The sequence below is a fragment of the Salarias fasciatus genome, chromosome 18, assembly GCF_902148845.1.
Source record: "Salarias fasciatus chromosome 18, fSalaFa1.1, whole genome shotgun sequence".
In the NCBI taxonomy this organism is placed as follows: domain Eukaryota; kingdom Metazoa; phylum Chordata; class Actinopteri; order Blenniiformes; family Blenniidae; genus Salarias; species Salarias fasciatus.
The window spans coordinates 3,910,615-3,924,534 of record NC_043762.1 but is presented as its reverse complement, the minus strand read 5'-3'; the positions used below and the strand labels follow the sequence as shown (position 1 = coordinate 3,924,534).

The 13,920-nt window shown below is 48.4% G+C and overlaps 1 protein-coding gene across 3 annotated transcripts in view; it reads left to right on the top strand.

Annotated features, from left to right (window-relative positions):
* The window catches only part of ephb1 (EPH receptor B1), a 148,044-nt gene that overhangs the window by 40,426 nt on the left and 93,698 nt on the right, over window positions 1–13,920 (top strand). For all 3 annotated transcript variants that reach the window (XM_030115515.1, XM_030115513.1, XM_030115514.1), the window contains exon 2: window positions 3,993–4,057. In XM_030115515.1, the coding sequence (XP_029971375.1) occupies window positions 3,993–4,057 (65 nt within the window). The remainder of the gene's footprint in view (window positions 1–3,992; window positions 4,058–13,920) is intronic.

Sequence of the window (13,920 nt, the reverse complement as noted above, 5' to 3'; positions counted from 1 at the left end):
GTCCCAACCAGACCGGGCCTGAACCGCTGCCTCCTCCAATGCAGTGTAGTGAGATTTCCCAGGATGCAGTGAGTGAGGGGCGTCTGAGTGGGTGAAAAACTTGGACACAGTTTGTTCAGAAGATACTTGACTTCCTTCAGTGGCGAATCCCCCGAGTGGACGGCTGATTGGTTTGGGAGCAGCTTGTTTGTTTGTCGCTTTGTTTTGAATGAATCGATGAAGACGGCGGGCTCAGCAGGCCGCCATGGGCCTTCATCATTGTTAAGCGCTCATTTCAGTCCCGCTGATTCCTCCTCTTGGTTGTTCCGTACGCTCTCTCTGTCTGATTCTGTCCCAGAGAAAAGATCAGCCCTCTTGAACACCGTCATCAGAGCACCTGGGCTCTGCTGTCGGGCTGTTGAGCAGGTCGTCACAGGCGAGCGGCCGGACGTGTGCACGGGCGAACGCGGTGTGCGCACGTGAGTTAAAGGAGAGATGGGTGGAAAAGATGGGGAAAGGAATGGAAACCCGAGGAGAATTGTCTGCTGTATCGACTGAGGAGGCAGGAAGCTTCAGAGAGACGCTTCAGCACATGTTCTATCGACCAGACGCCGCACAATCATAGAGACGCGGCCACAAAGGAGGGAATTACAGCGGCGCGCTGCCATTCTGACTCACAAAGTGTGGAATTAAAGTCGTATGTAAAAGCCGAGAGAGGCAGGAGAGACGGGGCAATTGGCTCCTGCTTTTCTTCCTGCACTGATCTCCCTCTCCGTGCCGTGCTGGTAATATTTAATCATGCATGTCTATGCGATGTATCATGCAACTGCTTACTGACGTGTAATTGTGTGAAGAGAGCTGCCTTATCGATCTATAACGCAGGGCCTCATCAATGTTTAATGCAGTCGCTCTCACTCTTTCATTTCTGCCCCCCCCCCCCCCCTCCAGCCCCCTCTCTATCTGTGGAAACAGCCCACCATTTGGTATCGATCCATCACTTTCTGCTAATAAGAAAGAGCTGTGCTCGCTGGGGTTGGGTGGTGGAGCTTCTTGTCTGACTCCCGGTTTCGTCTCGGTTTGGGACGACGGGGTTTCGACCAGCTGGCTGACAAAGCGTTCTACAAAGAGCCGGCTCACATCCACTGTATGATTTAGAGTAACTAATGCTGTGGGATGTAGTCACAATACATCCTCCAGCCCCGCAGCTCCGCGAGTTCATCTGGAGTCGACGACCCTGACACCTACAAGCTATTGTTTTCCAATAGATTTATGAGCCGTGGTTACATAGTCAACATTAAGCTCTCAACGTTAATAATTTTCCCCTAGAATGAACTGCTAGTGAACCTGGCCGTGTTTAATTTATGGGCGCTCGCAGGTGGAGCTGACGTGGCAGAATATGAATGCAGAAGAAAACACTCTGGGCAACCCTCCAAACACAAAGGACTACAGCGAGCTCTTGTCTTTCCTCGTCTTCCAGATGACTTACTGAAGTCGAAAAGTGAGCAAGAGTAACGAGATGTGTTGGGCAGACTAATTGTTTTCACCGGGGCTTTATGGCGTAAGCTAATGAGCGAGCCAGCGCTAAGCTACGGGAGCCCGCTTACAGTGAGGGAAGATGAAGCTAAATGAGTCTTCCGGCTCCTTCAGATGCGTTTTGGTTTTAGCTCGCAAAATATTGTCTGCACGGATCTGCAGAAGTATTAATCAAAGGGAGAAATGCTTGTTCTCCAAGTGTTTGTGTCGTAGATTTTATCTTTATCCAGAACCGACTCGGACCAGCAGCCACTTTGCTCCCTCTTCGTTTGAAAAAAGAAAAACTTGGGGTTTTTTTTTGGAGGCTCATGGGGTAACTTCTAATGTCAGCAATAAACTAAAAGCTGCTCTTGTAATTCTAAAGTGACGGCTTTTCTAATTAATGTGGCTAGCTCATTTTAAAATGAAACTCTTCTAATCCACTTATGATTTAATGGATGAACGGTCCCCATAACAGCTCATTTAAAGCACACACACACACACACACACACACACACACACACATACACACAAGGGACAGTTTTAAATCCCCAGTGGTGGTGGACAGGTGTGTGAGCCGTGGCATGACGGCTGTGTGAGCCCCACCCCGCTGCTAATCACCACTTAGCACGGCCCGTTTGCTCATCTGTTCCTTTGATATGCTGCTAATGGCAGACAGTCGGTCGCATGGCAGGGCTCGTCCACCCCACCCCGTGGCCTTTGACCCCTTTCGTCTCCTCGCCCTCCTTGTCTTGCCCCCCCCCCCCTTCTTTCTGGTTGAAAAGGAAATGGAAAACGGCCCAGTGTGATTTGACTAAAGCTTGTGTGATTTCCCCGGAGAAGGGCTTGGCAGGCCGCTCGCTGCTGGCTGGCTCGGCGGATGCTTCATGCTCCCATCTCCCCAGCTGACGGCGAGCGGCGGCGCGGGCGGGCGGGCGGCTGGAGCTGGCTGAGGAACCAGACCGGGCCGGGCTGATCTGGGAGAAATGGAAATGGTGTGATGGGAGCCGGGTGTGAACGAGGCTGTCAGTGCAGCTCGACCGGGGAAATTGGCTCCGGCATGTGTGTTCCTGTGCGTGCGCCTCAGTGTGAATTCTGAATTACCTGAGCTAATTGGTTTCATGTCTGAGGACAGGTTCTCCCTCTAAGTGCAGATTGAGAAAGAAAGACCCGGCGGCGTGTCACTCGTCCTCACCGCCACGCGCCTTTTTAACCCTTCTTTTTTTTTTTTTTTTTCGACGGAGGCCACTCGAGCCGCGGATGACGAGCTTGGAGTGTCCCGTCATTTGAAATCATTTGGAATTCACCGCTGGTTGACTGAAGGAGTAAGCGACAGCTGCGGGCGTGCGCGGGAGTCTGGTGGAGGCGGTAGAAAGGCAGGCTGCTGCTCGGCGCCGCTGCCTCTCCTTAAAGCCCTGGAAGAGGGCGGCGCTGTGCCTCTGCATCTGATCAGAGTGAGGGTTCTCGGCGCCAGCCAACTGTTTGCTGTGAAGGTGGAAGGACTCCAGCGTGAAGACGCAGCAGATGCACTTCCCCTGCAGGTCCCACACGGCGCTCTGCTCCGCCCGCCATGTCTGTCCTCAGCTGTTTGGGCGCAGCAGACACCATCCAGGGCAATACGCAAGAGAAGTACGCCGCCGCTCGCTCGCTCCGTGAGACGGACGGTACGAGGCGGAGGATAAACTGTCTGTTACAGGTTAAATTATGAATCCATCATTACCCTGCTAAGGCCAACATGTCACTCAGTCAATCACCCCATAAATCTGGATGAGGGGGAGGAGGGGGAGGGGGAGGGGGAGGCAGCAGGCTTTGAGATAACGGCCATATTTCTCCCTTCCCTCACGGAGCCACAGATCAGGTTTCTGCATTCCGCCGTGCCAAGGCGGCAGATATCCTGATAAAAGTTGGCGTGTGAGCTGCCAGACCTGTTTGTCTGTGCCGTGCCGCTGAGGGTTAACAAGAGGCGAGACGGCTCAAAACAACGGTCCTCTTTCAGAGATGTGAATCCAGATTTCACCTTGTGTAACACGACCCCAGAGAGAGGCGGATGAGTCTAAATCTTCCTCCCTCCGTAACGGTTTATTGTCGGCTTGTTGTTTGCAGCCAGTGAACTTGAAAGAGAGACATGTGCAAATGTTCAGAGAAACATCCTCTCTTTTATCAAGCCCTTAAATGCGCATCATGGCTTGGAATGAGCTCAAAGTTGCTCCACCTCACTGCATTTTCAGAGGCAACAGACAACAGAGCCAAACGCGAGTTTCTCACAGGAACACACTCAAATGCAAAAAAAATCCCCCTCGTTTTTCCACAAATGGCGGCGTACACATGGGCTCATAAACAAAGGCAGGATGTACCTGCTGGAGTTTCACGCTCACACACACACACAGCTGAGAGCCGAGGAACATGAGAGGACTCAGACGTCCCTCCAGGAAGAGGGATGAAACGGCGCCTCCTTCTGAATGAGTCTCACCTGCGTCTCTCTCCTCTGTTTCCTGCTGCAGAGACCGTGATGGACACTCGGGTGGCCACAGCCGAACTGGGCTGGACAGCGTATCCTAACTCTGGGGTGAGTTTTCCATCAATGACACACACACACAAACACACACCAACAAACTAAAAGAAAGTCTGAAGTCAGCCGGCGGACCTCGGATGGCCCGGCGGGCTGCAGCGCGGCACATCACGGTGCACGTACGGATCTGCTGGCAGACAGACAAATGGGCAGAAAAGCCGGCAGGATGGGAGTATAGACTTAAGTAGTGGCCAATGTAGCTCCCATTACGGGTATTATTTTCTCTGTGTCCCGCTTCATAATGACTTAATAACATAATGGGCCCACGTAAGCCCCAGAACACAGTGCCTAAGTCTGTGTAAATGGAGGCTGGGGATACCGTAGACATAATGATACTGTAATGATACATTTATGCAGGGAAGTGGAGGTATTAGGATGAAACGGGGAAGGAGGAGCTAAGAGGATGGAAATGCTCTGGGCCTTTCACATTTAAAGGAAACTATTTCCAACTTTCAGGTATTCTTCTATACATGAAAGGATTTGAAATGGAAGAAAGTGTCCAGTCAGTATTACTTTTTCCCTTTAAAGAAACACCATGTCAGAAATATTATTGCTCCATTACACTAATGGACTAGAGGAGACTTTTAAGACCTTGTTCTTTGTGCTGTAATTCAATAATTCAATCAAAAGCTCCATATCCCGCCTCTGATATGAATCTTACAGGAGCGATCCAGGAAAGACAATGACTGTTTCCAGCATTTTCTGGGTCTTTAGGTCTTTATGAGGCATTTTACACACGTGTAAAGGGAGCTTTTATTGCTCCTGAGCCGAGGTTTGACTCTGTTCAAACAGTGGAGGAACGCTGTGCTGCAGCTCCGTTTCCTCATTAGAGCAAAGTGAGACATGGAAATATGCGCTCAATATGTGTGTTCAATCAATACTGCACAATCTGAAGGCCTGGACCGCCACGTGACGTCTTCTGCTGTGGCCGTCCAGAAAACATTGATTATAATTTTATATAATACTGATGAAAATAATTCCAAATCTATTAAAACTCTTTAATTTCATTCAGATGTTAAATCATGAACATCTACTAAAACTTAATGAAAACATTTATTTTTTTTTTTAACATGTTTTGGTGTTTTTTCACACACCTGCATCCACTCTCACACACGCTGTCCTGTACAGGGAAAAGAAAGCCCCGCACGGTTTTATTGGACGAGGTGCCATGAAAGTAAAGTGTGTAGTAATGAGCAGCGAGTCAATATTTCTAGAGCCGCAGTTCTCTCACGTGAGAGCGTCTCTGAGACGTCTGGAAGTCCCGCTCCTGCTAATTAATCAACAATCTGACACCTTCATTTCATCGTCAGCTGCAAACCCACTGCTGAAGATTAACTTTCCATCCGTCAACTACCTCTTCAGCGGACGGCGGGACGAGCGCTGGCTCCACTGCGGTGGTTCAGATCCTACAGCTTCCTCATGACTGAGTGCTCTTTCACTCTCCCTACATCCTGTTGTCTTATGCGATGCTCTGTATTCCTTCTCTTTGCTCCTCTTTTCACTCTTTCGCTTCACCCTCGCCTTCATGTGTCAGTTTCTCCTCTTGTTCCTCTTCGCTTCGCTTCACGCTGCCCTCCTCGTTCAGATGCTCCGCTCTGAGATAAATAAAATATGGTAGTGACCCCTGACCCTGCCATGTCACTCACACACACACACACACACACACACACACACACACACACACACACACACACACACATTCTTCATAATAACTCTGCTTACCTCTCCCCCCTGTATGACGCAAAGTAAATAATTTATTGAATTGTGATTGAATGAATGGTTGAATGTCCGTTTACTGTGAGATCTCACAGACTCTTAGTCTGCCTGAGCACAAAATTCCATTCATCCAGTATATGTTGGAAAAGACATGCAAGCGTTGATTTCATAAACGTCTGGCAGAAGAGAATGTGTTGTAAAGTTTAACGTGTTAAAAGCTGTCAGTCAGAGTCAGTATTGTCTGATGCCAGTCACAGAGAACAGTGACTCCTCCGGGGTCTAAACACTTCTTCAAGTTAAAAAAAACAATTGTTAGAATTTCAGCTCCACACTGTGATTAAAGGGTATTTCCAGAATTCAAGATTTTAAAGTCAGATTAGACGGACTCCCTGATGTGTGATTTTTCTATGATAGAGTCTGTCGAAAGCTGTTAAACCCTAAAAGAGTCACTATTGGTACCGCAGATGTGTCTGAGCTACAGGAGAGCTTTGACTGGGACCAAAATAGTAAAGTATTGATTGATGATGCAGACACACTCGTGGAAGCTCATCTGTTAACCAGAATCACTGACATGCTAAACAATGTACAATGTCCTGATATTTTGAACTGTCTCCATTTCCAGAAAATTGTCGAAAACAGTGACTAAAGCATGAAAAATCTGATTTAAACGTTCCTGTGCCTGATGGTTTTATTCTTAGGATGAAAAAAGCCTGATCCTCAAATCAGACCCCGTCACTTTGGTGATGAATTTCAATCTTATTTAGCAGGAGAAAAGGGTTTTGGAGCATGGACGGTCCACAATGTGCTTCCCTCCATCACCCGGTGTCAAACAGTATTTGTCAGCAGCGATTTTGGACATGGAGAGGAGAAGGGAGGAAATCAGATTAGTGAATAACTGGCTGTAAGCTGGGGCTCGGGCTGGCCTGCTGTTGTTGTGGTAAAGTGTTATCTAATTTCCTGCTTGATTTCCCGCAGTAATCTGGTTTTCCTGTGTGCTTGATGTAAACACTGGCAGCACACAGACAAGACAATATGAAATATGAGTTGTCGGGGTGTAGTACAGCAAACATGCAGGTTGGGGGTTTTATGAGGTGAGCATCGGGGAGAGAGGAGGAGGAGAAACGAGCTTCAGAGGAAACGCAAAGCGCGGCACGGTTTACAGAAAAGCTTTAAATGCACGTGGCGACAGGCTGCATGTGATGAAGAAAAGGAGGATGAGTTTAGAGGCGAGAGAGAGAGAGAGAGAGAGAGAGAGAGAGCATGGGAGGAAGAGACAGAAGATTAGAGAGAGGTTGACGGGGCTGCAGGTTCATCCAGGTGTGTGTGTGTGTGTGTGTGTGTGTGTTTTGGGGAGAGGATTAGAAGCTGGTGTGAGGCAGGTTAAAGGATCAACTTTGTGAACAGGACCAAAAAAAACACCAATAAACTGTGTGTGTGTGTGTGTGTGTGTGTGTGTGTGCGTGGGCTTCACCCATATGACTCTGTGAGGTTTCGAGGTGAAAGCCTTGCGGAGAGGGAGGCTGGTAGGTGGGTGGTGGTGGGGGGTGGGGAGGTGGGGGGGCTACATGGCCAGCGGGGGGCTGTGGAGCGTGGAGACGCTGGACAGTTTGGTCTGGCTCGACGGCGCCCGGGGAGAAGAGGGATAAAGAGCAAGGCAAGTGAGCGGAGAGGAGGAGGAGGCCTGAGAGGAGACACACACACACACACACACACACACACACACACACACACACACACGGGCAAATTCAGAAAACATCTTCAACAGTTTGACAGGATTTAGCGAAAGAGGCTGCATAAATAAAAAGCATGGCCAAATACAGAAACAAGCTGCAAATGCAGAAAACACGGCCAAACAGCGAAATACAGCAAAGACAACCAAATAAAGGGAAGATAGGAAATATAACATAAAGACGTGTGCCACAGCAACAGAAAACACAACGGAATACAGAACCCCGCTGCAAATATAGAAACACAATCAAATTCAGGAGCATGCAGAAAATCCAAGAACAGAGCAATTACAGAGGAGCACAAACACAGAAGGTACAACCAACCAGAATCGCTAAAAAACAAACAGAAACGTGCAGAAAATACAAAAATCTGCCAATCGCGGATACAGGCAACACAACCAGAGTTCAGCAGACATACACACAAATGTGCTGCAGACAGGGAGCACAAAAACACTCTGGAAATACTAAGAATCCGCAGACACCCAAAGAAATCACAATCAAATACACACAACCAAGTAACAAGACGCTCCAAGAACTACCCACGGCTAAACACAGAGGTATGCTGTAAAATATGGAAAAGGTGAAGAAATGGCCAAGCAAACACAAATAAAGGTCAGTGATTACAGAAAATACTGAAGGAATCCACAAAAAGGAAGGAATTACAACTCGAGAAACCACAACCGAACCTGCCAGAACGATCAAATTCAGACACGACGGTCAGAGGCGGAGAGACGACCGAGAGACGTCAGAGCACCGAGCCAGAAAACACCGTCGTTCAGAAAAGAGAGAAAACAGCGCTGTGAATAGAGAAGGCAGGAACAGACAGGACCGTGCAGAAATTACAAAAAGCGTAGGTCGCAGAGGAGGAGAAAGACAGGTGGTTCTGAACCAGAAACTGAACCAGAAACTGAACCAGAAGCTGAACCAGAAACTGAATCAGAAACTGAACCAGAAACTGAAGCAGCAGAGTTCAAACATTGTTGATCAGTAGTTTAACTGCTCAGCACCAACTCCGAGCTGCGTTACATGCTACATGCTACATGCTACATGCTACATGCTACATGCTAAAGAGCATCAGGGCTCACACACCAGTGATGCTACATGCTCCATGGAATCCCGGAAGGATTCGGCGCGGACATGTCTGTATTCCTTGTCACTGATCTTTCCTCCTGCGGGCTCGTGTGTGTTCAGGCTGAGTGTTGGTGTGTACTCTCACCTGCGTGCGTGAGCGTATGTGGCGAGAGGAGAAAGGTGGGCGTGGCCCGCCGGCCTTCCGGTCCAGCAGACTCGCCCCGGACAGGTGTGGGTCAAACCGAGCTCTTCCTAAAGAGCAGCGACGGATCTATAACGGCCATTCCACCATCTGCTGACCAGACTCAATACAGCTCAATTATTCATACGCTGAGAGCCAGACGCGGGGGGGGGGGGGGGGGGGGGGGGGGGGGGGGGGGGGGGGGCAACAACACGGAGAGAGGCCAGGAGACGGAGGTGGAGGGAACGGAGGAGACAGAAATAGGCAGCACAAAGCAACAACTATTCAATCACCTGCCGCTGCACAGCAAAGAATAATCTACTAATCTCTAATTATTTGAATTTGTAAATTTATTTTAACAAAAATGCTGAAAAATCCTTGATTTGTTAAAACCCTCGAGTTCAGTAAAATGTAGTATCTTCAGTATTTTCGTCAGACAGGCAGGCAGCAGACAGACCGAGGCTCAAAGGGCACCGAGGGAGGCAGGAAGACAGGAGGGGAAGAGCAGAGGCTGCTGGGAAGAGAACGGGGTTGATTGCATGTAGATAATGAGAGAGGGAATAAAGATGGAGGGCGAGAGAGAACTGAGCTGAACTCTGAACCGGCAGAGCAGCGGCTGAAATGGAACGACGCGGGAGAAAAATGACGGCGAGCCGCGCTGCCGGCGCTACACGCCGCAGATCGGCACGCCGCCGCACACTCGCCACAGAAACCGCCACGGAAAGAGCCGGCTGATATATGAACGTGCCTCAGATATGAGAGCGTGCACATGTTTACACAATCAGCTGTAAAACTCTACGGGGATGATTTATGATGCAGAGGGAGTGAGTGTGTGAGCACATCTGTGCAAATACACACTCCTGCACACATATCAGGCAGTGTCACAGCAGGAGGCGGGTTCATTTCACCTCCGAGGTGATCAGGCCTAAAACACACATTATTATTATTATCATTATTATTATTATTATTAACACTGTAATTGCAGTTCCTTTTATTTAGTATTTCATTAACATGGTATCAAACAAACCAGCATAATAATAATAATAATAATGATAATGATAATGATAATAAAGGACTGATTCAGAAATATGAGCAGTTTTGGAGTTTGTGCCACTTTCCAGTAAAATTTCTTAGTAAATTGAATCTTTTTTAAAAAATTTTTTTTACCTCCTTTGTCTGCTTTCCCTTTTGGAATGAAATAACATGTGGCTTCCTCAATTATGGATTTCCTTCCTGTGGGGTTTCCCGATTCTCCATATTTGACATGTAGAAATTCTCTTGGATGTATCAGGAGCTCAGGACTTTTCTTTTTTTCCAGGAAAAATAAATAAAAGAACAAAGTTGAGGATCTGGAGGAAGAGGAAATGAGCCTCTCTTTAATTTGATGTGCACTTTATGGGAGAGTGACGGAGCCTGCAGGACGGCGGCGGCGGCGGCAGGAACCGGTCCATTCTTCTCTTTTCACCGCGTCGTCGTTCTTCACCCTCCTGCCTGGCTTCACGTCAGCACGTCTGTCTGAAACCTCTTCCTCTGACTCGGCTTGTCTGCAGGTCGTGGCCGTCAAACGTCAGGCTTTGCATGATTTCTGGACCGACGCGCTCCCACAGCCCGGCCGGCCGGGCCGCCTGGCCCCGAACGGCCTCGGCTGAGGATGGCGTTCTGACAGCTCTCGCTTCCCGCCGTGCTTTTTCCGCTTCCTCTCGCTCTCTTGCGATTGCGCTCCCTGTTTCTGTCCCCTAAATTATTTCAACTCTCGCTCTTTACGTCCCCTCGCTCTCCCCTCGCGTTTTCCTTCGTCCCTTCACGTCGCAGCGTTTGGTTTCCTTCTCTTGTTTCTGCCGCCGGTGCATCCAGTGGAATTGCTTACCTTTCTCCTTATCAAGCTCCTCAACAGATGTGTAGGGCTGCAGAGGCTGTCAGATTCCAGCTAAACACACAGCTTGATCCTTTTTACGCAGGGTGACTCAAGGCAATGTTGCTACTGGTAACTGAAGCCCCGCTGAGGCCGAGCCGCCGCCGCCGCCTCCTCTGAAGGCACCTGAGTGGGCGTTACCAGGTGCGGCGGCAGATAAAAGTGCTCTGGAAGCAGTAGTGTGTTTCAACACATCAATATTGACCTTCTCTTTGTCCTTTATGCATCCAGCTGAATAGCGGAAGGTTTCCAAACCCGTCAGGCGTTTTCGTTTTGGTCCTTTTCATTCGGCGCTCTCCTCTCACAGCGTGAACACCTCGGTCACGTTTTCAAATTAATCCATTTCATTTTCAAATTAGTATTTTCATACAATCAAACAGGTGAAAATGATCACATTGCTTTGTGCCGGTCATGAATGAAGGAAGTGTCTACCGGTTGGGTTCACAGACGAAATCCAGCGGAGGAAACGTCTCACAGCGCCTCTAAACCTCACACCTCCTTCACTGACAGGCACATTGGAAAGGTTCACTCACATGGTGCATAAATTCATTCATTCATTCAACTCCTCCCAGCTGGTCTGATGTTCCATATTGAAGGTGAACGTGTGTGTGTGTGTGTGTGTGTGTGTGTGTGTTAGCAGATGGTTTTCCAGCCTCTTCCAGTAGAAAGCTCCTCAGCTGCAGGATGTTATACCTGTTGAGTGAAGAAGAGTGAAGCTGTCAGACGGTCTGGTCGGAGCCTCCTGCAGCCGTCGCGGCGCCCGCCGGTTAAACTCCATCCCCGTCCGCAGCCGTGACGGAGGTCCGGGTGTGGCCGGCGACCGGGCTTCTGCTGCAGACGGACCACTTCCACGCCGGCCCGGCCAGACTGTGTGACTGTAATTATAGAGTGGCTGGGATCTGGCAGCGCTGGGAGTGTTTCAGACATCACCATTTCCTCCCCATCCATCACATCCAGCCAGGCGGAACCAGGCCTCAGATGCCCCGCAAAATAATCACTCCCGTGCAACTGGCCTGACAGCAGCCCTCGTTCAATAACACAGCTGATCAGAAATGATAATAGCAATCATGCCACTGCATATTTTAGAGGCCGCAGTCTGCTGGTGTGTGTGTGTGTGAGTGTGAGGCGTCGCTTTCAGAATAAGTGATTTTTTTCATCTGTGAGGGAATGTTCCTGGATGATGCTGCAGTTTTCACTGCGGCTGCAGCTCCGTGTGACATGTCCATTCTGTGGACATCAAGGAGCCGACCTGAAGGTTGAAATGCAAATATCCCCATTAATTCAAAGCGCTTCGGAGCAGCTTTCGCAGCGTCGCGGCTCTCTCAGCCGGCGTGATTACCGGCAGCTATGAGCTCTGCAGAACGAGAGGAGTGTGTTTCAGCAGGGGCAGAAGGAGTTCAGGCAGCGCCTCATGTCTTCACTGTCCTTCTCAGACCTTCCCTGATCTCTGTCTGGGCTTCTCTTTTATTTTCCCCTCACTTCTCTTTAAAGGCGGCCGTCCTGAACGTGGACTTCGTCGTGTCTAATTACAAGAAAGCTGATTCTGTGACGGTATACCTCCACCGCTTGGTCACAGATAACAGACTGTTCAATGAAAGACGGCCATCTGAAGCTGTGGTATGAAAAACAGCCTCATGCTGGTGTCCACCCACATGCACCATCCCGCCATGATGGACGAACACGCAGCCGCTGGTCCGAGCGCTCTCAAACACACCACCCTCTGTGTGTGTGTGTGTGTGGGGGGGGGGGGGGGGGGGGGTCACGCTTTTCCCAGCATGCTTCATTCCTTCAATTAAAAAAACAAATCGTAATAGTAATAGCAATCCTACTTGATGGTCTGTCCATACAAAAGTCATTGTTTTCCATCGTAAATGTTTATCTGTGTTCATGCGTGTGTGGTTTCACCACAAAAACAAAAAACAGCACCCACTTGTGGCCCAACATGAAAACTGTTTTTTAGCATTTCAGCCGTTTCTGTCTAAACAGGCATCGTTTCCATGGAAACTCGAGACTCTTCTGAAATAAAAAGGTAAAAATATTAAATCTTTACTGAAGTCACAGGCTTTAATTCACAGTTTAGTCTTTTTTGCACATTAAGAAAAATAATCAAAATGTCTTTTTTTAAAAATTAATTTTTCATGCAATCATTTTGGCTGTGAAATTATGAGGGTTAAAAAAGTCACCCTCAGAGAATATTTCTAAAATGAGATGTTTTTCCTATTTCTCTAACTGGAGCCTAAACGCTCCACTAATAAAATGTAGCAATATTATAAATAAATGAAATCTTAAAAGAATGCTTCAAACTTTTTAGCTTATATGCTATAAGTGTACAAATAAAGTGGATAAAAAATAATGTATTGTAATTTTCCAGATAAATGAAAATAGTGATGGAGGGTACTTCTGTGTGTGTGTGTGTGTGTGTGTGTGCGTGCGACCTCTTACCTCCATAGTGTTTAAAGCTGGGTTTCAGAAGGGATCCGGGCCCGCTTCATCCTCGACCCGTCTTCAGATCCATTAATGGACGTTTGACATGCTTTCAGGAACCAGTTGCCAAACACTCTTGTGCAGAGAGCTTGAGATGTGGAAATGCTGGAGCCCATCTGGGTTCAGGATGTCTGAGCGTGGATTAACTGGTGCTGATGGATCTGAAGAGCTCCGGCAAGGATCACACAGCAGACTGGAGGGCAAAGGTCGGCTGGCAGATACCCCTGCCTTCCAGTCTGCTCGGTGTGTGAACCGCCTGGAATGAAGCTCTGAACATGTGGTTCAGGCAGCGTCGCAGACTGACCTGCTGTGTTTCTAATTATCAAAGACAGAGTAACAAAAAATGTACAGCGCTCGTTCCCATTTCCAGGCAAACATTAGCTCCCCGTCCAGATGAAAGCTGCAGAAATAAAACAGGCGGCGACAACTCAGGGACACAGCCGCTCAATAAAAAGACGTTTTATTGCTCTCCTTTTATTATTTGTGATTTTTCACTGCGTTTGGAGAAATCTGATGAGTCAATCTGCAGCACAGCTGAAAAGCAGCACATTCTCCACTCCAGTTAAGTGAAAGCATCCTCTGGTTTTTCTTCATTTTTTTTCATTTGAAATTCGAGAACCCCATCAAATTTTTTTTAATGTCAAGCGTCAAATTGAGTTGCTGATGTGTGATCCATGTATGCGACCTGCAGGAAATTGTGTGTAGTTTTCCGGTTTCCACGGAGACGGAGCATTTTCAAAACTTCCACCGCAGGGGTTAGCAGCGGCAG